We start from the raw sequence: 25,522 nt of genomic DNA, 5'->3' as shown, positions 1-25,522 counted from the left end.
CTTTCCTTCCGTCTATTCCTCCCATACAATCACCCTTTATCTATTTCTCTTCTCTCCTCTCCTTACCTCCCCTCCCCCACCAACCCCCCCCCCCCCCCTCTCTCTCTCTCTGTCTCTCTCTCTCTATTAGAAAGAGACAGCCATACAGAAAAGACAACAAGAAGTGCATAGCTGTAAAGGAAACAACGGAACCCTTCTTGGAGCAAAGTAACGAAATGAATTACGCCATCTTGCGACAAGATTTAATCCAGGGTAGTAGTTTCGAGGGTCCTCGTACTCAAGTGTCTTTATGGATGTAGGACCAGGGCATGTGAAAGTTTCACCTCCCTGGTAGGACTAAATGCCCACGCGACAATAATATTGTACTGCTATATTCAACACAAAAACAAACCTTTAGTTTCACTTTATACCTGAAGCATATTTAACCAGAAGAAGAAGAAGAAGAAGAAGAAGAAGAAGAAGAAGAAGAAGAAGAAGAGAAGAAGAAGGAGAAGATGAAGAAGAAAAGGGAGAAGGAGAAGAAGAAGAAGAGGAGGAGGAGGAGGAAGTAGAAGAAGAAGAAACAGAAGAAGAAGATGAGGAAGAGGGAGAAGAAGAAGAAGAAGAAGAAGTAGAAGAAGAAGAAGAGGGAGAAGAAGAAGAAGAAGAGGGAGAAGAAGAAGAAGAAGAGCGAGAAGAAGAAGAAGAAGAAGAGGGAGGAGAAGAAGAAGAGGGAGGAGAAGAAGAAGAAGAAGAAGAAGAAAAGGAAAGGAAGAGAAGAAGAAGAAGAAGAAGAAGAAGAAGAAGAAGAAGAGGGAGAAGAAGAAGAAGAAGAGGGAGAAGAAGAAGAAGAAGAAGAAGAAGAAGAAGAGGGAGGAGAAGAAGAAGAAGAAGAAAAGAAGAAAAAGAAAGGAAGAGAAGAAGAAGAAGAAGAAGAAGAAGAAGAAGAGGAAAAGGAAGAACAAGACGAAGACGAAGGGGAGGAGTTTGTAGGTGGAGGAGGGGATGAGGGAGGAACAGAAAGCGGACTACCAGGGAGCGGAGAGGAGGAAAAGGAGGAGGAGGAAGAAGAGTATAGGAGGAAGAAGAAGAAAATGAGGAGGATGAGAAGATGGGAGTGGAAATCCATTTTCAGTTTTGAATGTTTACACCATCAAAATATCAAATGTAATGTTTAGACAAACAAATGGACACATGAAACAACACTATGAAAAGAGAGAGAGGTTGTAAAAAATTGATAGAAAATCGAGAGAGAGACAAAGAGTACAGAATAAGACATGTCTCTGATTTAGCAATGTCAGTGTATGATGAACCGATTGTGCCTGGTTTACGTCTCTCTCTTAACGTAGCGGGCAGCACAACTGCCAGAGCACAGGGGGGTTCAACTCCGCTTCTGCATCCGTCTAGCCATGGGGAAATTTTGGAGGGTCAAAAGTGCACACTGCTTCCACTTTTCATGTATTAGCCTATGAAGACGACAAATGTTTAGTGCACCAGCGAAATGGGGATTTTGGACTGCGCGCAGCGCGTAAAATATGTAAATTAAAATTTGGAATATTCATGAGCTCATTTCCACTTATTAGCATATTATCGTAATGAAAAAAGGCAATGCGCATGCGTTACTCTCGACAGAATCCTTGGGCCGAATAAATGTAGAACAAAGGTCAGAGTATATGGGGAGGTGTGTGTGTTGGGGGTGGGGGGGGGGGGGGGGAGGGGGTATAAACTTTTAAATGGTTGACTTAGTTGGGGCCACAAACTTCACTGTCACCAGGATGGAAAGTACATTTTTTTAAATTCAGTTCAGTTAAAAGGCAAAAATAATGACCCCATTTCACTGTGGTACCTCAATTCATGTTTTACCTCTTTTTTGTTTTGTTCGTTTATTAACTTAAATATTTTTTTAATCAGAAAAATTGCACTGATCATTTAGCCCACTCAACAAGTGATATATTCATATTTTTAGTGTCCAAATAATGAATCATTCTCACCTCGACTTCAATGATCTTCATATTGTGCCCCATATCCCCAATGAAATTTCTATATTGTCTCGTTCTTTTCATTCTTGCATTCGTCGCCACTGATTTTTTTAAAATTTGCCCCCCCCCCCTCCCCCCATCAGTAACATTTTCAATACAGGGACCCCTTCCAATATTGACATTTCCATAGGCTCTATTACCCTCCCTCCCCCATCCACACCCCAATTACCTATGCTTTCATCATTTTGGCATTGACCTATTCTTTATTTAACCCCCCCCCCCCATCTTTATTGTAAACCATTTTTTATACTATATTTATACATTAGTCTTGCCCACTCTCTTGTTACATTTCCGCTTTCTCTCTCATTAGGAAAGATGGTTAAATCTATCTCGCTGATGCCAGATATAAACAAACATCAAAAGGTCGAACACCATACTCAATTCTACACAAGACTGCATCAGCCCATCTCACCTCAGTCATAGAGCATTATCATTACAGAGTGCCTACATCATCATAATCACCAGCATCATCACATATATTTCACAAAATAAGAAAATGAAAAGAACAGAATTAAGTAGTATTAACTAATTTATTAACATCTATGAACTCATTTATCAACATATTTTGTTTCTATAAAGATCTTTTTGAATCCAACATGACATCAACAAAAGGATGACAAAAGGATGGGGGAGGGGGGGGGGGGGGTGCTGTCTCTTGAATTCAAATTTTTCAGTTGTAAACGTTTACTGTAGATTTTGAGGAAAAAAATTCAATAATATCAACATGCTATTTTATTATGTAAAGCACAGGTATATACTGAGTTTTATGAGTACTTTATCTTACATTTGACATAATTGTTGTTTTTACTACTACCTGTATTATCATTATTATTACTGCTATTATCATGATCATTGTCATTATTGTTACTATTTGTAATATTGTTATTATTATTAATGTTATTAATTACATTACTACAGTATTACTATTGAACTACATCATTTTATTCCCCCCCTTCAATTTACTATCCAGTTCAGCATCCCTAATATATTTGTCAGAACTTGACTTAAGATTAAATATCAAACAACTATGTTACATGTACACGCATTTAAAAGAACAAATGATTACTTTCATGACCCTCGATATACCTTCTTCTTCTTCTTCTGGTAATCTTCAAAAGGCGTTGTAGCCTATCACGGAGATGAATTAATACTAAAGATTACAAGTGGTGTGAGGAAGATAGATTGTTTCTAAGTGGGATAAATGGGATAAGGAGAGTAGATGCCTCAGAAGTAGTCCCTGGCAGTTCTCTGGACTGTCAGCATGCACTATATTTGCTGGAAGTAAGTTCCATTAACTTTGGGACAGAGTGTTGGGCAAATACAAACTTTTCTGTACTAGTTTGGTCAGGGGGATTAGACCACCCTGCAAGGTCACTTACAGGTGGTTATCTCATCAAATCAGCTCTCAATTAATATAAGAAGAAGAGGATCATGGGGGACCAACAGGCACCGATTAGGCATTGTTTGCTATATAGAGGGCGCAAGTAGCTATAAGTAGTACAGTGGGAAAATTTTCAAGGGAGAGCGGAGAGACCATTGACTATCTTGTGCACCATTCCCAGTCTTCTTGCAGAGTGCCTTGTAGTTGTAGATATAGTAGGCAACTAAAGGTGCTGATCATCTCAGTCAAACTGCTAGTTCACTTGTGGTCCTCATTGTGAAGTAGCGTCCTGGACATCTGAGATGTTGTAGGGATACCAGACACAGGAACAGTTCTCAAGATGAGGGTAGACAAGGGACTTGTACAAAAGAAGCCTGGGTATCAAACCTTCTGCAAGGGACAACCTGCATAATAAAAACAAAAAGAGAGGAGAAATCAAATAAGATTAAAACTGCTGCATTATATTGGATTTTCAAAAATAGATCTAGTACCTCCCCACTTTTTTTTAGGTCTTGCATTTAAATTTGTTAAAAAATGATAAACTTATGTCTATCTGATAGGGCCTTTTTTGAAAAGAAGAGTTTAGATGTATTTCCAATTATTTTAAAAGTAATTTCCAATTTATTTTAAGTTATTATTTGCTAGACTTTTGTGAACAAAAGTTTGTTAGATATAATGTAATATTTAGGGAAAAATGCCTTTGAGTACGTCTTTTAATATGCTGAGAGAATAAACACCATAGTTTGTCACCTAAATAAAAAGCTAGAGAATAAATGAGAATTACAAGATATAATGCAACACAAGATGACAGTTCCCCAAATCTTTGTATATAGTCCAAGTCGAGTGCGGTGTTCGCATGGGCTTAGATTATACAGCCTGAATATTTTCGAACTTCATACAAACATACCTTGCCAGAGTTCAACTTAGGTGTCCTGTTCCTGATTAAATCTACACCATAACATTTGATGATCAGGACCTGGTGCTCTTTGTTGCACTTCTGTGATCATTATCTGCTTCTTTGTTCCATAGGATCTACAATTTAAAGAAAAAATAAACTTAGTAAGGTTCCTGCTAATATCAAATGCACTAGTTATCAGTTTATAACTTTGTTCATGTCCTTTAATAGAGAAAGAAATATCCATATCATATGTAGGGTTGGATCCAGAATTCTCACCAACATAAAACTAAAAGGGGTGGCATAAAATTAGACTCTAGATCTAGATCTAGACCCGTTCCTATGCCACATCTGAAAAAGGGGGCACAGAATGATTGTGCACCCCCCCCCCCTCTCCATAACTTCCACATCATTTATTTGATCCACCTACACAGGCATTTAGTCTTTCTTTATTAGAATGCATTAGGCCTAGAATCTAGCCCTAGATCTAGGCCTATACTAGATGTTGGGGTTAAATGCTGTTTATATTTAAGTGCTAGATCTAGACTAGTCTAGATCTAGATCTAGACCTAGGCTCTGCTCACTGCTTAGCCTTAGGCTCTGCTTAGCCCGAATGTTTCTGTCTCTTTCGTTCGTTAGCCTCTGATTTGGGTAGGGTCGGCTGAAGAGAGGAGCCGACCCTACCCAAATCAGAGGCTAACGAACAAAAGAGACAGAAAATTCAGGCCAGACTATGCTATGATCGAATACTAGCCTAGCCCTAGGCTTTACAGTAACACACTGTAAGTTATAGCCGCGCCAGCTCAGGAAACGCAGTCGCTTCTTGGTGGAGTGTTACAGCCGGCTAGAACCGGCGGATTGAAGATCATACTGAGACACATAGGCTCGACGAGATCTCATCGGCTTGGACTAGCAATGAGCCATTTGCGCAGTCTCCAACAGGTCCACATCTACGACCGATACTATCGGTAATCAAGCTATGAACTGAACTTAAAATTATGAGATGTGCTCTAATGAAATAACCTACGGTAAAATCCTGATATTTTCTAAAAATACTACCGTCGATGACTTAAATCAGAGTTCATTCAATCAGTTAATATTCTTTGGTCAGAAGAAAGAAAAGAGGATGGGGTAGGGGGTTAACCGGGTAATACGTTGTGACAATGCGGAGATCCCCTCACTGCAATGACGAACACATCACAATCATTTCAGAGATCTTCACACAAAATTGATCTTTACTTACTTTTTGGTATCCGTATGGTATCACTTTGATGTCGATGTTTGCCTGAAGATTTTCTGCTTCACTGAGATGTACTTGACAAACTTCTATTATAATAGAAATTCACTTAAAAGAAAAATGTTTCATTGTTTGTAATTGAATAACTTGAAAGTTGCAGTTCATACAACCGCCATTTTCGTGCTCAAATCGTAGGGAATTCTGGGAACGAAAAAAATGTTTTATGCATGACCTAATACATAAAACATTTTGTCGATGGCCAATCAATAAACAGTAGTTGGCGTATTTTTACATCATTGCTCATGAATATTCATTGACCCTCCAAAACCGTCGTTCAAATCGGACAAAACCCCCATAATGCATCCAATGCAAAACCTATGAAATGTCAAAGGTCACGATTTTAGTTGGCCCTCTAGTCCTCTACGGAGGACATACTGTGTATGATCGAATCTCTTTGTGAGGTTTAAATCCGGACGTAAGAGACACCGCATGGCTTCAGGCTTCGCTGCTCGATACCAATCGGTGTGTAAGTAATGTTCGTACCGTCCATAAATTTTGAATATAATTATAATGACGACCCCATATTTATCTGCTTCTGCGACAACACGAAAAGCAGTATCCATGATTGAGAATGTAGTGCTTTAAAGAAATTGAACTTATAAGCGAATTTCGAGTGCATTATTATGTTAGTTGATGCGTTAAATGATAGATCTTGAGTTTTTTCGCAGACTTGTCACTGCTTCCATGCAATCTACTATCTTAACAAATTTATTGTTAATCTTTTCTAGCGGTTGATACGTTATTGATTCTGTTGGTATAACTATAGGGAAAATGATAACCGATATCAAGTTTTAGTGAAAAAATAAACAATGTTTTACACTGATATATTTGGATGTTTCGTGCGAAAAGAATCTAATTGATTAATCAAACGTCACATTTATTGATGTAGACTATCTATCTTGTATTTCTTTTAATATTTGGTAAGAATTATTCAAATTAATTGTTTTTTTCTTTTATACAGCTTTCAAGAGGTACTTGACGTCAGCGCGAGGCATCATAAAAAGTATGAACTACCCGCTCTCATTCCCGCCCGATACAGACAGCATGTGGCATATTCAAGTCAAATTCGGCTTTATCGTTCAGCTCCGTCTCAACGAACTCCTGATACCTCACATCAAAAGTACCGGTTGCCATGGGGATTTTTTGAAGCTAATCGACGGGCCAGACAGCGGATCGAAACTCATCACCAAGCTCTGTCGGTCTCAGAAACGAGTGGGCGTGGTTTCGTCAGGCCCCTCCCTGAGGATCGAGCTGCACTCGGTGAAGAAAGAGAAGTCTGTGTATGGGGCCATGACCAGGTTTCTGGCCAAGTACCTTACAAGAGGTAAGACGGTGCTCCTTGTTTTTTAAAATTCCAGTCTAACGATGTTCTGTCTCACCTTCATTCGCTCGTTATGATTATTAATTTCATTTCTTAAACTAAATAACAAAATAACCGTGATTAGAGGGAGGATGTGTTGACCTAAACAAATCATTTAGTAAACGCTCTCTCTCTCTCTCTGTTTATCTGTTTGCCCGATTTCTCTTTCTCTTCTGTTCTTAAATTCATCTCCTCCCTCTGTTTCTCTCTCTCTCTGTCTCTCTGTCTCTCTCTCTCTATCAACCTCCCTCTTCTTTGCTCTTTTTGTTCCCTTGTATGACCCTTTACCCTTACCATATTTCTCTGGTACATATCACTATCAGTCTCTTTCGGCCATTTTGTGTCCAATTTTCTCTGTATCTCTCTCTTTCTATTTCTTACTCCCCATCCCTATCCCGCTACTCAGTCTCTTTTTCACACTTTCTCACTATCGCCTTTTAATTCTCTCTAAATCTTTGATTGTCTGTTCTCTACGTATTATTAAAATACTGCCATTTCATTCACAAGTGAAATTAAATTCAAGTCCTTATAGAAGATCCTTATAGCTTCTTATTTTTCTTCCTCGCTGTCAACAATTTACATTTTCTAGTTTCATCACTGTTCATCATTGTTTATAAAAAACCAATGGTACCAAAATTAAAAAAAAGAAGGAATCCAAGGCTCTTTGCATTATCTTATCATTGAATTTATTACATTTTACTGAAATCTTGAATTGACTTAAATAGATTCTCATTCATTTTGAATATTTAAAAATTGCTTAGATTTGAACGAATGCCGTAAGAAGAACGGAGGATGTCAACAAGCCTGTCTGAATATGGTTGGTCACTATGTGTGTGGATGCCGACACGGGTTTACCATCGCCGATCACTGGCGTACCTATGGGGGGGGCAGGGGGGGCAGAGTGCCCCCCCTGACGGGCTCCAGGGGAAAAAAAGAAAAAGGGGAAAAGAAAAGAAAAAAAAGGAAAGGAAAGAAAAAGAAAAGGGAAGAAAAAAAGGAGAGAAAGAGAAAAAAAGGAAAAAAAGGAAAAGGAAAGAAAAAGGAAGAAGAAGAGAAAAGGAAAAAAAAGGGAAAAGAAAAGGAAAGGAAAAAAATGGGGAAATTAAAAAAAAAAAAAACCATGGCCGTACGCACCAGGGGGGGAGGCAGTTGACCCCAGATATTTTGAAAACGTACAGTTTTTTTCCTGCAAATGTAGTGTAGGCCTATACCAAATCCTTCAATTCTACTTTTGAAAATGCAAAAGTACCCTCATGACCAGTTCGGTCGCTCGAACTCCCTTCACTCCTTTTGCTTTTGAGATTCTTCGAAAACTTTTAACGCATCTTTCCCCCCTCCCCCACCAGAAAAATATTCCGCATACGGCCCTGAAAATTTTAGACAAATGAAAATAGGAAAATATAAGTGATATAACAAATTCGAAACTCTTCGCTGGCGCGAACTGCTTGCTAGCCTATTTTGTATTAAATGTTTTCACTTGCCCGTCCCCCTGAAAAAAGAAAAGGATTAGCATTGCCTAGAATACAATTGTGCCTGCCCCGACGGGCCCCGACCTGCAACCATGGCAACAATAACACACAGTGTATGTACCAAATGTTACTAAAAGAGAGTAATTCATTTTTCTCGCTCGCTACACTTGCTCGCGAATAAAATGAATAGATATTGCTTTGGAAACAATTGTGCCCACCCTTGACCTGCAACAATATCATTAAAAATGGAAGAGTTTTTACGCCCTCTCGCCAAAAAGGAATTGAATCGCGTTAAACGCGATTGCGTCCATTCTGACCTGCACCAATAAAAACTAGTTTATTTATTAATTTCTATTAAAAGAGAATTTTTTTTTTGCTTGCTCGCTATGCTCGCTCGCCAAAATGGAATTGACACCGCTAACGTGCCCGCCCCAACCTGCAACAACCAGTTAATAATTATGTACCAAACGTTATTCAAAGAAGTTTTGGTGTGCTCGTGCTCGCCAAAACGGAATTAACATCACCTTAGACATGATTGTGTAAGCCCTGCCCTGCAACAACAAAAATCTGAAATTTATGAACCAATTATCATTACAAAAATTTTGCTCGCTCGCTACGCTCGCTCGTCAAAATAGAAATAACACCGCTTTTAATAATCACGTCCCTGACAAGGAACAATGAAATCAAGTTTATGTACCATATTTTCCCTATAAAAGAGAAGTGATTTTTTTGCTCGCTCGCCAAAATAGAAATAACACCGCTTTTAAAAATCACGTCCCTGACATGGAACAATGAACCCAAGTTTATGTACCATATTTTCCCTATAAAAGAGAAGTGATTTTTTTGCTCGCTCGCTACGCTCGCTCGCCAAAATAGAAATAACACCGCTTTTAATAATCACGTCCCTGACATGGAACAATGAACCCAAGTTTATGTACCATATTTTCCCTACAAAAGAGAAGTGATTCTTTTGCTCGCTCGCTACGCTCGCTCGCCAAAATAGAAATAACACCGCTTTTAATAATCACGTCCCTGACATGGAACAATGAACCTAAGTTTTATGTACCGTATTTTCCCTATAAACGAGAAGTGATTTTTTTTTCGCTAGCTCGTGGAATTATGTGCGCACCACTAACCTGCTACAATATCATTAAAAAGAGAAATGTAGGGGGTTGCCTGCCCGCCAAAATGGGATTGACATTGCCTTAAACACGATTGTGCCCGCCCCCGACCTGCAACAATGAAACAAATTTTATATAGCAATTCATTGAGAGAAAGATGTATTTAGGCTCGCTAGCTAAAATGGGTATGAAATCACCATAAACACAATATTGTTCCCGCGCCCTGCATGGGACAATTGAACCAAGTTTAAGTGGCAATTATTAAAAAAGAGTGATTTTTTTCTTGCTCGCTACGCTCGTTTGCAAAAAAATTAAATTAACGTCGCTAACAAGTGAATGTTCCCACCCCAACTTGCAACAATACCAGTTTATATACCAAACGTTACTTAAAGATTTTTTTTTTGCTCGCTCGCTCGCCAGAAGTGAAAATTAGCATCGCCTTTTTTGTTTGTTTCGGTCGCTTGCCCCCCCTGACGGAGTACCCCAGGTACGCCACTGTCGCCGATGATTTCCGTAACTGCACAGGTAAAGAAGGCTTCAATCAAGTTTTGATTTGGTGTTCATGATTATGGTTATTCTGTAACCGTGTTACTCATATTACTGACTTTAATGACCTAAAGATATTTTTACAAAATGAAGTTATGTCCATGCTGTATGAAACTAAGAGATGCCAATTTTTCATAACATAGTGCAATTGCACCTTTACAATAATAATTTGTTTGACACGATAGTAAAGAATATTAAAGACAATTATAGTAGTCTTATGTGTTTATGGGACATGTAATAAAGTATTGAAATCGCTCTTGAGATGATTTATCGCAAGGCTTCTCGATCGTTTTCTAAGTGGTTCCGATTATTCCCAACACAGTGCAATTACATTTCAACCAATTATTTGTTTATATTAGATTATGTCGCAAGAACTAAATAGTAGTATTTCCAAACGTACCTCATCAAATAATGTCATTCATATTTTTATAATTATGATGCAGATATTGATGAGTGTGCTAATGAAAACGGAGGATGTTCTCATCAGTGTGTGAACACCGTGGGAAGCTTTCGGTGTGAATGTCCGATTGGTTTCCAGATATCATCTTATAATAACACACATTGTGAAGGTGAGTTCACACTTCGTTCACATTCATTGTTCCGCTGTGATTTTCCTACACGAACCGAATTATTAACGGTAATGCTAGACTATACACTTTACCTAGCCCTAAACCTAAAACTAAACCTAACTATAAACCTAACATAAACCCCAAATGGCAACCTTTAGCCTAACTCAGTATTTTTGACGAAATCCTGGATAAATGAATCGGAATTATTGTTCGGTAACTGAACCCGGTGTACACTATTTTTATCAGCTACCCTTGCCAATACAATCTCTTTTTTTTAAATTTGATTTATTTCAGTTCAGTACAGTTCAGTATTTATTTAATTCCATAGTAAAAAAACAAAAACGGTGACATCAAAATATTACTTTTACATAAATATGATTAACATAGTACAATATTGACAGTAAAAACAAACAAATAGGAATTAGGTTGCTGTATAAAAACCCTAGAGGGTTTGTCTGGACAGCCACCTGAGGAAAAAAAAAACAGTATAGGAATCATACAAATGATATATGGTATTTGAATAAACAATAACAAAAAATAACAAAACAAAACAAATCAAAGTAGAACATAAGCAAAAACAAAAACATACATGTAGACCGCACAACCCTAAACAAATTTGCATTGTGGAGTAATTGAGTGTTTTTATGATGTAAGATTATTAAAAATAAGATATAATTTAAGCTTTCTTTTAAATGAGTTCAGGCTATTAATAGAAGTAATGTCTGACGGTAAGGAATTCCATACAGAAGGAGCTTTGTGTCTAAAAGAGTGTAATTCATATTGTTTTGTAAAAGCAGATAAATAATAATTCATTTTGTTTCGAGTATTATAATTATGAACTGAACAGTTTAAAGTTAACATAATGCATAAATTATTGGGTAATAAACCAAGCTTGTGTTTAAAAAGTAGTATTGCATTAAAATAATTATTTAATTTATAAATGTTCAGTATGCTTAACTTTATGAATAAGGGTTTAGTATGTGCCAAGTATGAAGACGATGAGGCAATTCTAACAAATCTCTTTTGTAATATAAAAATGGCTTCCAATTTGGAAGAATATGTATTAGCCCATACAACATTAGAGTATGATAAGTAGGGCAGGACTAAAGTATTATACAATGTTATAAGAATGCATTTTGGTAGGATATGGCATAATTTGCTGATGACACCGATATTCTGTGATAACTTCTTTCTGACATAAGAGATGTGAGTCTTCCATGATAAATCATGATCAATGTAAACACCCAGAAATTTTGTACAATATACACGTTCAATTGATGAATTATTGAGTTTCACAACTAAGTTTTGCAAAGTACTATACTTTTGTTTCTGTTTCACAGTATAAAATAACATATAATTTGATTTATCTATATTTAATGTAAGTTTATTGGCATTAAACCATTTAGAGACCTTTAGTAGTTCGTTATTTAAATTAGTTGACAATGATAAATGATCATCTGTAGAGTATAAGATATTGGTGTCATCAGCAAACAATATAAATTTTAATATTTTAGAACAATTTGGGAGGTCGTTGATAAACAATAGAAATAACAAAGGACCTAGAATCGATCCTTGAGGAACACCAAATGAAATATTAGAAGAATCTGAAATGACATTGTTGTAAGACACAACTTGAGTTCGATTATGTAAATAACTTTTAAACCATGAATAAGGTAGTCCTCTAATACCGTAATAACTTAATTTATGTAACAATATTGAGTAATCAATTGAATCGAATGCCTTACTCAGGTCGAGAAAAACACCAACTGTATATAATTTATTTGCAAAAGAATTAACAACATAATCATGTAAGTCAATAAGTGCCATTTCAGTAGAAACATTTTTCATAAAACCATATTGAAATTCATTTAATATAGTATTTTTATACAAAAAATCAAAAATCCTATTATAAGCCAGCCTTTCTAATATCTTAGAAAAGACGGGAAGAACAGATATTGGTCTATAATTTGAAATATCATGGATATCTTTTTTTTTGTAAACAGGTGTAACTTTTGCTGTTTTTAATTTCAAGGGTACTATTCCAGATGAGAATGATAGGTTGTAAATGAAGCATAAAGGCTTCACAATACCATAAATAATTTTTTTCACAACAAGGGGACTAATGTCATCAATGCCACTACTACTTGATGAGTTCATATTTTTAGTAATTTCCAATATTTCAGTTTCTTTAACAGGTTTTAAAAATATGGTGTTGTTACATCTTCCAGATAAAAAATCAACAAAGTTATCATCTTGTTGTATAGAATTAGCCATAGAGGCTCCTATATTTACAAAATATGTATTAAAGTTATTAGCAATATCCTTTTCATCATGTACATCTATTCCATTTATAGTAACATATGATGGTAAATTCTTCTTACATTTTCCAAGTAATTCATTTATCATATTCCATGTTTTTTTCATATTTCCTTTAAAAAGCTGAAATTTAAGTTTATAATAGTTTATGCGTGCACAACGTAATATTTTAGTAACATTATTCCTGACCTTGACATATCTTTTCTTATTGTCATCAGTACAATTTTTCCTATACTTCTTAAACAATTTATTTTTTAATCTTATCTTTTTTAATATGCTTACAGTTATCCATGGCTTTTTAATAATTTTTCTTGTGGTCTTACTGTCTCCCATTACAAATACATCATCGTAAACTTTGGATAACATATCTATAAACATATTATAAACTTCATCAGTATCTGTACAGTTAAATACATCACTCCAATCAACATTATACACCTTTTCTTCAAAAGCTCTAATAGTACTTTCATTTATACGACGAAATTTACGAGTAGAAGTACATTGTGCATGAAATTTAAAGTGGGTTATTTGAAAAACTGGGAAATGATCTGTAATATCATTGTAAAATAAGCCAGAAAGCACATTTGATCCATAGTTATTAGTAAGAATATTATCAATTAAAGATGAGGATGTCTCTGTAACACGCGTTGGCTTATCAATTAAGGGCACAAAGCTATTCAAATGTATTGCACTCAAAAATTCATTCACAGAAGCATTATCATGATTCAGTAGATTAATATTAAGATCTCCCATTATATATACATGTTTATGTTCGATATTCAATTTTTCTAAACAAGACTGAAGGTGTTTATTGAAATCCATAACTTTTGATTGAGGTTTTCTATAAATAACACCGACAATAATATTTTTCCCTCTAGGAATAACAATTTCTATAAATAAAGACTCATAATATTCAGAACATTCTAAGATATCATGTCTAATAACAAAATCCAAAAGATCAGAAATTAACAAACCCACACCACCTCCTCTAGCATGTTTGCGATCATTATGTATAAACGAATATCCAGGTAGGTTAAAAGTATGTGGTGTGTTTTCATGGATCCAAGTCTCTGAAAAGCCATAGATGGAGAAATCGAAATTAAGAGAAAATATAAAATCGGATATTGCATCAAAGTTTTTAGACAAGCTTCGAGAATTGAAGTGAATAATACTAAAATTTTCTTTGAATTCAAGTGCTTTTGTTAAGAAATCATCATCTAAATAATATTTACAGTCCAAGACATCAAGATTATGATCCATGTCATCAGAGTAAACATCTTCAATGTTCTGGAGATTATTTAAAAGTTGGTATGGGTAAGTATTGACATTCCTTTTAAAAAGATGTTCAAATGCGATATCATCAGTATTATTAAAGGCAAATATGTTATGAAAACAAGATGGAAAAGGACAATTGCAGAGATCCTTTTCTACAGAGGTACATACTTCAAGACATTTTGATTTTTTGTGAAAGCTATCAGATTGAGAACAACATATGTGGCAAGATAGAGTTTTAGGTTCCACTATACAATTACATATAACACAGAGCATACCTAAATTAAATTAAAAAGAACAAACAAAGCAAGCAATGACAACAACAACAGCAAACAAATCAGGTATGACACAGTATCCATTTGGAGTAGGTGGATTACAGTCAATTCATTGTTACTAGAGCCATTTTCGAGAGGCAAGAGTATACCATGACGTCATTTGTCAGTGAGTTATTATATGTTGAAGGTCATTATCACAGGTGATGAGTTTTGTGATACTTTTCCCTCCACTTGCAGGAATCAAGGCAATTATTCGTCCATCCGAAGACCATGCAGATTGTACCCCTTGGGTACTGCGTGTAGTTGCAAGCAATTTCTGATTCTTTGTCGTCAAATCTTCCACAATTGATATTCCTGTATTTTTTAGCTTCCTTCTTTTTTCTAATATTTCCTTTCTCTTTCTGTAGCTTGTGAACTTCACAATTATCGATCTTGGTCGTGGCTTCTTTGTTTCCTGTCGAGGATCGGATGTTGCAGTACTAGTTCGGAGTGCTGATACTGCTGGGACTACTTTTCCTACGCGATGAGAACGATCAATATCCCGCTCCACATCAAGGGAGATGCCAAGTGTTTCTGTGACAACCTTAGCTACCTCTGCATCTGTGTTCTCCCCTTTCACTTCATTTACACCAAAAATTCTGATACATGCTCGTCTTGAATATTGTTCCATGGTATTTAATGCATTTTCCAGTTTGGCGGTGGTGTTGTCACAGAGTGAAACCTTTCCTACTAATTTTTCCAATTCTTTGTTTTTCATTTCCAGTTTGCTTTGTAGGTCAAAGACGTCACCCTCAACTCGATCTAATCTTGACAATATCTCATTCATCTTCTTGTCTATAGCATTACTCACAACAGATTTGATTTGATTTGATTTATTTTCCACTCAAATATCCACAAATTAAATGACATATATAAACCATACAGTAATACAATATATAATAGAACAAATGAATTATATAAGTAAAGAAATATTGACAAGTATATTCGAAATCAAATAAGTTTACAAAGTACATTTAAGTTTGAGAATAAGACAAAAATATTTTATATTGCTTGATAACCGGTATATTTAGCCCACTTTCGTAAGTATAAAGTTCATATTTTTCGTTGTTTCCCTGTCTATTTTCTTTAGCCAATAGGAAAGAAAACCTGTCAGTGAATAAAATGACCTCTTGTAACGTCTTTATACCCTTGTTTGACTTTTATGAGAAAACTAAAAGATTGGATGAAGATCAACGGATGAATCTCTATCATTATCCTCACTGTCCTTGGATGGATGAAGTGTAGCATGTACTGTCGCAATTGCAACGCGCAATGCCTCTCTCAGACTGTCACTGAGACCTACGTCTTCAAGCTGCACCACTCGTCTAAAATCTTCCTGTCCGACAGGTTGAATCCAAGACAGGAGATTCTTGACCTCATCGTAGGTCACAGAGGAAGTGTCGAAGTAATCACTCAGGCCATGCCCTAACGTTGAGCTGAAGGTTTGCAGGTCAGCTAGCATGACCTCACTCATGGTCAGCCGTCGAAGAATGGCTCGGCGAGAGCGACGTTTCATGTCGATCAAGGAACCATGAGCGGTGTCCCAATCGGTGTCGCTCGGTCCACTCTCCTTTGTTGATTCTGTAGAAGAACAGCTGTCAGGGACGTATAAACGCGATCGGGTTTTCCTGCTCATTCGCCGGTCCACAAGTCTGTCAAAGACCTGGAAGAATTGCCACGAGTAGGTGGACAATGCTTCTCTTGTAGCAAGCGATGATGTTACCCCAGCTCCATCTGGTTCTACTCTCATGTTTGTATCTGCTGAGGACTGCATGCTGTCAACCGACGTGTCTTCATGCCTAGATGTGGTCTTTGGTGTTGATGTACAGCTCTGTAAGACAGCACTCTCGTGTAGTACCTTACTAACAAACCCTGAATCACTGTCCCTCCGATGATACGTTGCTACCGAACACAAAGAACCTGATTCATCATCATCTCCACCATCAAGATATCCTGTGCAATGTACTACATCGTCATGTCCTATTTCTTGACGGAAAGACTCTTGTATATCACTTTGCGCAGCTCCCGCCCAAACAAATTCTTCCTCAGGGTTACCTTCAAAAGTAACGTCTTCTAACCGACTTGAAGATTTCCTGTTGCCTTCTGGAATGTGCTCTGTCTCAAAATCTAGGTGAGAACCAATGTTCGATTCCTCAACGATTTTCCTTTCCTGGTGTTGGTTATAAACGACGGAAAGGTGACCATCCGATTTATTATAAGTGTCGGAGTGGTTCAATTCTTCTGCTCTAGGTTTCTCGGACAATAACGTATGTATTGCAAGATCAGACGGGAGAGTATACGACTCAACAGGTTCATCTACGACAGTTGGAGAATTGGGTAAAACCTCCTCATCAAAGCATTGGTCTGTCTGTCGTCTGTTTGTTTCACCGTCATCCAAATAAACTCCAAAGGAACATGAATCCGATTTGCGATAATCCGAGGTTGTCATTGGATATATCTTTTTCCGAGTAAATTTTTCATGTTGTCGAATAGAATGGCTCGCACGAATGGACAGACCTTCCTCTTGGGTAGTCAACGCCGACGTTGCACGATTGTCCACATACTGACGCTTCAGCCCAGAAACATCGTCACTCAAGTTAGCGAACTCACCATGTAACGAGGTCAGACGTCGTTCGACGCGAGAACACTGCTGGACGTGGTCTTGGAGATTCGATGTGAGCTCCGTGGTTCGTAGCCGTACCTGAGAGAGGTCTGATTGCATGGTGTCTAGGCGGTGCTCGAGGTTTCTGTAGTTGTGATGTAACTCTTGCCAGTCTTTCATGAGCACCATCCTCTCATAACGTGGTAGATATTCATAATCCATCTCGTTAGAGATGTAATTCAGTGAGGACTTTGAATATGATGACATATAGCTGAACCCTCACCTATTCACAAATAGTATAAATGATAAGTTTGTATCCAAAGTCTCGGTGAGAGCAAATGCTTGCTTTATCAACAAGCGTGAAGATTGAGAACTGGTGAAGATTATAAACGTCGGATAGATGACCAATCGTTTCGTGATATCTGTCCGATTAGTGTTATACCTCTGTGACAGGTTTCTCGGCTAATATACAGATTGTATATCGTGAAAGACGCTTGTACCTCCAAATGTTGATAGATGAGGATTATCGGTGGTGAGCGTATTTAGTTCCTGTCGAGTTAGATGGAGTGATTAGATGGAGAGCAAATAATGGAGTGATAGCAAAAGCCGAGAGTCTTTATTAAAACTTCAGTATCTCCTAAACACGAAGATCCCAATTATCATTTCAGTCGTGATCTTCTTGAAACGATGTATATTGATATACTGTAATTAAATCTATCGGAATCGTCTGTATTCAAATTGACAAGCGGGGTTTGCGTCATGTTGTATCTGTGCGTGGGGCTTGGGCGACCATCTTCCTTTCTATTCAAAGAAACACCTGCTGCATTGCCGAGCCGGGTGCGTGCCCAAGACAACCGTACTGATTTTTGGAGAAAGCAGTGTTCCTTGTGAATAGCCCTTTCAACTTTCTAAAATACGTAATTACAGACTGTTAGGCTGTTCACACCGCAATGAGATAGCGCGGTCTATCGTAGCACCCCTTTTTTTTCTAGCGCGCGCTAGACCGCGCTCTCTCTCGTGGACCACCCCCAAGAGGTGCTCCAGTGGCACGCCGTTTTGGTTCGCCGTGGCTCGCTGTTGGGCGGACCGAAACGACGTTGTACCTTCCAAACCGCAGAGATAGCGCGGTCTAGCGCGCGCTATCTCTGCCGGTGTGAACAGCCTCTACGTTTCCTACTTTGTGAATGCTCGAAAGTGCTATATTACAGTAATGGTTGATGAATAAAGTTGGAAATTGATGTCAATTCATATTGATAAGAATTTCGAAGAGAGCATCGGTTGTGGTTAGGGTTGTTGCAAATGAAGAGGGCACATGTTACACAATTTTTTTCTGTACCAATATGGGATTATGTCAGTTTAATTTTGTTTACGAGGGGCACGTGTCCGCATCCTGGGTCCATCAATGAACCTGTTTTAAAAAAAATAATATTTATCGTGTTTTGTTGTTTTAGATGTGAATGAATGTGACTCACCCCATCTCGATGTTTGCGAGCACTACTGCCATAACACGTATGGAGCGTTTGCGTGTTCGTGTGATCCGGCATTCATCATGGGAATTGATAGGATGAGCTGCGAATGTAAATATCTATTTCATCTTTTGTCACTATAGATTGCAAATCTTTCCAGGAAGCTTATATATTTTGCAATTTCTGCTCAGCCAGAAATAGTTTTACCTTTAAAAGGGTCCTTATGACAATTTAATTTAATGTATTCATTTTTTTTTCGGGGGGGGGGCATTTGTTTGTTGCGATTCCTGCCAAGTCAGGAAAAAATAGTTACCTTTCAAATGATTCTTATGACAATTTCATTTCATTTTCCAAATTGTAAATCATTTAGAATCTTACTCTTCTGTTGGGGTCACACACAATGTGTAAGTTTTAGAGTCATGAAAAGCTAGACTTTAATATTATTGACAATAGATAACGATATATGAATAAAGTACATACCACGCTGCAAAACGGATGGAATCTAAAAAGCCGTTTGCTGAGGTGTTCATCAACAATTCCCATATCTTTTCTCCTTTATCTCCGTACTATTATTAACATAATTATGTATCCTCCAAGTTTATTGTCTTCTTTCTTTCCTGGTTTCATTACGTTTTATTTTTGTTGTTTTCAAAACAAATTTGCAGGTAGTGTATGTGTAAAATGGCGAGTGCATAACATTTCAAGATTGTTTTGTATGCCAATTTCCAAAACACCAACAACAAATTTGCTTTATTAAATCATTCTTAACACCTCGAGAATACTGCTTACACGTGTTTTGTTTGTTTCATATATTTATCTTGATCAATTAATTCAATACAGTGGTTCCTGGTTGCGGAGGTTTTATGAACGCCGTTGAGGGCGTTATAACTCGACCTCACATACCAACCAACAACACTCATTCCATTGATTGTATCTGGTTCATTGATGTACCGGATCATCTCAGGATATCGCTCAGGTAGTTCAGTTCAATACAGTTCAATTCAGATCATATAGTTCAGTTCGGTTCACTTCGTTTCAGTTCAATTCACATCAGTTCAATACAGTTCATTCCAATTTATTTCAGTTCAGTTACTTTCAAAACAGTTCAATTCAGATTATGTAGCTCAGTTCAATTCTGGTCAATTCACATACCGGATCATTTTGGGAAATCATTAGGGTAGTTTGGTTCATTGCAGTTCAGATCAGTTCTATTAATTTTATTTCATTTCAATTCAGTTCAGTTTAGGTCATTTAAGGTTAGTTTCATTCATTTAGGTTAATTCAGTTCAGTTCAGTAGTTCAGACTATATCATTCATTTTGATTCAGTAAATATCAATTCATGTCGATTCAGTTTAATTCAATTCAGTCAGGTCATGTCTGATCAGATGAACTGAGCTCAGATCATTTGATTTTGTGACATTCAATCCATAGTTCACTTCGGTTAATTTCAATCTGAATCAGTTAAGTTAATTTTTTTAACCACATTTCAGACCTGTTTATGTAATTCCATACAGATCACTCAGGTTATTTTATTTGAATTATGTTCCATTCAGTTCCGTTTATTTTTAACTGAAACCATATCAATTTAGTTCATTAATGTTATATACATTATGTTCAGTTCAGTTCAGTTTAGTTCAGTTCAGTGCATTTCAGTGCAGTTCAGTGGGTTGGTTGCACTGAGTTCTCTTCCCTTCTGTTCTAACTTCATCCTCTGGTTAACTGTGCATTTCAGTCTAGAATTATTCGAGTGGTCGAGCAACAATTCGTGTGCAGACTACATTTCCGTACGTGGTGAAGAGACCTATTCTGGACAATATCCACGAGTATGCGGCGAAAACGGCTGGGAACACACCTTCAATACTACCTCTAGCAGAGTCTGGGTTCACTATCACTCAGATTGGCCTCATGAGGGCGCCTTTCTCATGGACTATTCCACGACAGGAGATTCCGATGATTACGTACTCACATGCGGCGGACCTCTAAATGGTAAGTATATTCTGGATATCATAGAATGACTCCTCAATAAATATATATATATTTTTTAAATTCACAATTAAAGAAACCATAAATTACTAAAAGAATATAAAGGTACAATGTGTTGACCTCTCCTAGGACAACTAGCTTGTCTAGCTACCAAGCCTATGGTCATCTGGACAATTAACGCCTTATGGTCGGTTAACGCATGATCTTGGTTTTGAAGTAACACTTTTAAGAAGTGCCTCAATACAAATATTTCATTAAGCTGTAATGAATAATTGATTTTTGAAAAGAAAGTCAGAATGCGGACAACGACTAAGGTATGTAGTTTGCATTCTGACTATTTAAATACAATTATTCGTAACGGAGGAATGAAATAATACGTATCGAGGCGCTTCACAAAGACGTATGCATTAGATTTGGTTACCGGTACAGTACGAAAATGGTTTATTTTTCTTTTAAAGACTGAGCTAATTATCCGAAATGGGTTGTTTGGTGGGGAGGGAGTTTAGGTGGGGTACAAGGGGCTTCGAGGAGAGTTAGAGGGACCCGGATGCTATAGGAGGGGCTTGTTGAGAAGAACAAGGCTGTCATTGACAACCTTAAGAACGTTTCATTTGTAGATATCCATTTCATCTGAGTTATTGCTCATGCAATCGGATAGTTCAGGATGGGAAATTAATTCACCCATCTCACTGTCACATTAAGTTATTGTTTACATCACTTGTTCTTTTTCTTGTTCTGTTTTTCTCTTCAGAATCAGGAGTCATTGCGACCCCCGGCTTCCCGACCGGCTATCCAAGCAAATTACAATGTACTTGGACCATATCGAATGTTAGTGTCATTGCTTTTCACTTTGAAAAATTCGATATAGAACCCGAATCGAGTTGCCAATTTGACTATCTCGAGATCCTTGACGGTCCAGAAGGTGGTGCCAACTCAACGCATATAGGAAGGTACGAGATTAAAAGTTAACAAATGAAAATAAAATTATAAAATATTTGATAAAGCAGTCAGTCATTGCCAAAGAATGTGACCATTATAATTAAAAATATGTAATGGACATTTAAAAAAAATCCTTCTTGAAGAACCATACCTGGGTGGGAGATCTATAATTGAAAAACATCTTTAATCATATTAATGTGATATAATCCCCGGGACAATCCAATTATATCTTCTTGAACTGGTTTTATAGGTTCTCAAAGTGTGTAATATATTGTGATTTAACTACAGGTTTTTTTATGATGGGAAATGAGGTTTCATGTGTATGATAGCCACTAAATTATTTATAAATCAAAACTTCAAAGCGATCCATGTATCAAAGATTTAAGCTCCATTACCTATACAAAGCTTCTTTTTTTTTTTTTTAACTTTCAACCAATCAGAGTCGACTTGCGTTTTTAATAGGAGGTGCGTCAAAACGAAAGTTTTCATGAAAGAGGTTTTCATAAAATGTGAATTGAATTGAATTGAACAGTGTTATTGGTTTTCTTGTTTGCAGAGGTGTGTGTGTGTGTGTGTGTGTGTGGGGGGGGGGGGGGGGGGTAACATTTCTATAAAAAATTATAGCTATGAAAACTTTTCAAAAGATCATTAAAACAGAATCTTAGCGACGAGGATGGGATTCGAACCCACGCGTGCAGAGCACAATGGATTAGCAGTCCATCGCCTTAACCACTCGGCCACCTCGTCTGAATATATTCTATAATCTCGGTGCAATTGCATTATTTATTTTATGAGCATGATAACGAAACTTTACTCGATATCAAACGATGCTGAAATTATGTGAAAGTTAAAATCGTTAATTGCAGGCAGTTTCTTTAAGATATCCTCATACAGAATTATACAAGTTTTGTTGATGTACAATCCTATTATATCTTCTTGAGCTGTACAAGTAGTACTATCGATTGGTTCCATAGGTTCTCAAAGTGTGTAATATATTGTGATTTAACTTGCTATACAGTTTGAGAATCTTCTTTTTTATGATGAGAAATCAGGTTTTATGTGTATGATAGCCAATAAATTATTTAAAAATCAAAACGTCAAAGAGATCCATGTATCAAAGATTGAAGCCCAATTGCCCATATAGATTTTTTAAAATATTTATTTTTAAAACTCTCAACCAATGCGGGGTACGAGATTTATAACACTTATAATATATGGTGTTTTTTTCTTTTCAAATGTATGCTAGGTTCTGCGGCTCGGATCCACCGCCGAACGAGCTGAAGTTGAACACGGGTGAGGTCTGGCTACTATTCAGGTCTGATGCCACCGTGCAAGGCAAGGGCTTCCGTGCTGTTTATGAAGTTCAATGAAATGAACTTGACCCATATTCTTGTCTCTAGTCACAAGTTATACTATTTTAATTAAGCGACTTACCTTGAAAGGAATACCAGATGAAAATACATTCATGTTAAGAACAGGCACCGTTGTCAAAAAGCACTTAATATGTAGTATAACTAGAAAAGCATTCGTTTTCATAAAATTGATCAAAACCTCTTTCTCTGAAAAAATATAACCCTGAAAACATTACCTACAAAAACTCCCTTGATTTTCATTCTTATAATTTCACACCCTGCCTTTCAATCCTGTGTTTTAACTGTTGCTATGATGATATAACTGTGTTTTTTAAATAAATATTTCAGTACTTTTAGTATTGTTAAATTTCTAGGGAAAATTAATTTTTGTGGACGTTTACAAACTGAAACCGTAAATACATGTATAACGTAGATGTCTTTTTACTCTTTGAATGATAAGTTGTCGCCAATTCTTGACAACTTATGTCCTTTCCAGAATTAGTATAATGCTGAAACTATTAACAAGATGACTTTATTTATGCATCTGAATTCATGCATTTGATAAGAAGTTTCCATTTTCTTTGATACCTAAATTAATGTATTTTCAAATTGATATCTCGCAGGAAAAGAGTCTTGGTTGTTTTGTTTTCTTTGGATTTGTGTTAAGAATTAATAATTCAAACTCATACTTTATTTATACTGATGCAGGTACAGCTATAATCATGAAGAAATAAATCTTACCTGTGAATCATGAGTTTATTTTTTGAATGAGTTTATTATTGACAAGGGAACGATAAACAAAGCAAGTAGAAAGAATGAACGAGGAAGAGAGAGTGTAAAAGAGAGAGGGAGAGAGAGAGAGGGGGGGGGGGGTCGGGGGAGGGGTCGGGGCATGGAGAGAAACGAAAATAAAGCAGGCGATATAAAAACAGATAAAGAAAAAATTCAGACTCAAAGAGCTAGAGAGAGAGAGATAGAGAAATATAATACTTTTGTTCTATAGTGTGTAAACACTGCCAGCTGGCGAAGAATCCGTGAACCCGTTAATGGGGATAAAAGTCAATTAAAAAAAAATTGAAGTTATTTTCATGGGCTGATACTCATAAAGTATTTCTTCCTTGTATGAAACGAACTGAACTCATGATACAAAAGATTAGCAATAAATGTGAACGGCACAAGTTCTTTTAGTGGTCCTTATTTTACCCGACTGCTAAGAAAGCATAAATACTTGTTAGTAAGCAACCAGAGGACCGACGGCTGTACGTCCTCTCAAGCGGGAACGGGCTTTTAAGAAATGAATTCAATGACAAACGCCGTAAAAAGTAAACCAACGACAAAAAAAATCATGACAATACTCGTCATTTTCTTTTGTTGTTCTGATTTTATCGAACATTGTCCTTTACGACATTTACGTGCCTTAACAAATTCGCATTATTCGGATTATACAGTGGTCGCATCGATGTTATCGGTATATGTTTACTCCTTGAACATGTTAGCTCTTGCTCACATTGTCTCCGATTAGATTTCTTCGAAATTGATCACATAATTACTTATGTCTACGTGGAATTATGTTCATAGAGTCGACGGACAGGAGGAGGGGGCTCAAAGGGCACTCCCTTCCACTTGTCGAAGCTCATGCGTGGACCTTACTCTGTTGGTCATGCATACTTTACAGACGTCTCTCTCTCTCTCTCTAAGTGCCATATCGATTGACTTTGGCGATCATGCTGTTCCACAACCGTCGGTTCCTAGCCTTCTGTATTAGTACCACTCCCAGTTCTTTCACTCCTCTCTCTTCCAACAATTTCTGCAGACTGTCCATTCAAAGTATCCTCCTTCTTCCCACAATTTGCCCTGTCAAAGCAAGATTCTCTAGGCCTTCTTTACGTGTAATGTGACCCATGAACTTCAACTGCCTAATCAACATCTCACGTATCATTTTCCTTTGCACTCCAGCTCGTGTAAGAAATTCCTCATTACTAACTTTGTCAGTCCAGGGGATTTTCATCATTCTTTTACAGACGTGGAGCACCTATTTTCAAAATCGTCCTGCTACGCTGAGATCGATTGTCGCATTAAGCTTCCCTGGATGTGCCCTAGACAACATAATTATCTTGAAATATTATGTGACTGTTTGATATGATATCCAGTTACTCACAGGCAATGACAAGTTCGTCATTTATTGTTGAAGGTACAATGGTAGCATTGTCATCTCTACTATTTACATTATTTTTTGCTTCAACATATTTATGTACAGCAAATATCATGATTACGAATAAGGATTGATACAGCAGACTATAAAAAGTTCGTCGGTCATTCTTGAATATCTACAATATTTTGTTCACTTGTCATAATCAAGTGCTAGTTTCAACAACTATTCAATGGCTTGAGAATGAAGAAGGTTTAAAGATCGAGTCTCAATGATCCGTATTACAATCCTCGAAATATATATCACAGTCTTAACCTGAACGCTGTTTTATGAAGTACGTTAATTTAGTTAGCTGTGAAAATAACAATATGTTGTACAAAGACAAAGATACGCATTCTGTCGACAATGGATTGCTTTAAGAGTCTGTATCGATAGGAAGGGTTAAATAAACCAATGAAGTACAGACGATTTT

The 25,522-nt window shown here is 36.9% G+C and overlaps 2 protein-coding genes, 1 long non-coding RNA gene and 1 other non-coding gene across 4 annotated transcripts; 2 read left to right on the top strand and 2 right to left on the bottom strand.

Annotated features, from left to right (window-relative positions):
- Positions 1-2,936: 2,936 nt before the first annotated feature.
- Positions 2,937-4,598, bottom strand: LOC115922702. The gene is made up of 2 exons (XR_004063564.1): positions 4,307-4,598; positions 2,937-3,803 (listed from the first exon to the last, which is right to left on the bottom strand). It is a non-coding gene; the product is annotated as an uncharacterized LOC115922702 (long non-coding RNA).
- Positions 4,599-5,999: 1,401 nt separating this feature from the next.
- LOC115922495 (cubilin-like) lies at positions 6,000-15,324 on the top strand. Its single transcript, XM_030981427.1, has 4 exons — positions 6,000-6,057; positions 6,553-6,915; positions 14,757-14,809; positions 15,295-15,324. The coding sequence occupies exons 1-4, from the start codon at positions 6,021-6,023 to the stop codon at positions 15,322-15,324; spliced, it is 483 nt and encodes a 160-aa protein (XP_030837287.1). The 5' UTR covers positions 6,000-6,020.
- Positions 15,325-18,615: 3,291 nt separating this feature from the next.
- LOC115922872 (tolloid-like protein 1) lies at positions 18,616-23,655 on the top strand. The gene is made up of 5 exons (XM_030982623.1): positions 18,616-18,737; positions 19,467-19,602; positions 20,360-20,613; positions 21,362-21,560; positions 22,796-23,655. The coding sequence occupies exons 1-5, from the start codon at positions 18,710-18,712 to the stop codon at positions 22,917-22,919; spliced, it is 741 nt and encodes a 246-aa protein (XP_030838483.1). The 5' UTR covers positions 18,616-18,709; the 3' UTR covers positions 22,920-23,655.
- Positions 22,215-22,296, bottom strand: TRNAS-GCU. The gene has a single exon. It is a non-coding gene; the product is annotated as a tRNA-Ser (tRNA).
- Positions 23,656-25,522: the final 1,867 nt, after the last annotated feature.

The sequence above is a fragment of the Strongylocentrotus purpuratus genome, unplaced genomic scaffold, assembly GCF_000002235.5.
Source record: "Strongylocentrotus purpuratus isolate Spur 01 unplaced genomic scaffold, Spur_5.0 spur5_scaffold_12, whole genome shotgun sequence".
In the NCBI taxonomy this organism is placed as follows: Eukaryota; Metazoa; Echinodermata; class Echinoidea; order Camarodonta; family Strongylocentrotidae; genus Strongylocentrotus; species Strongylocentrotus purpuratus.
The sequence above is the reverse complement of the archived record's forward strand: the minus strand, read 5'-3'. Positions and strand labels throughout refer to the sequence as shown.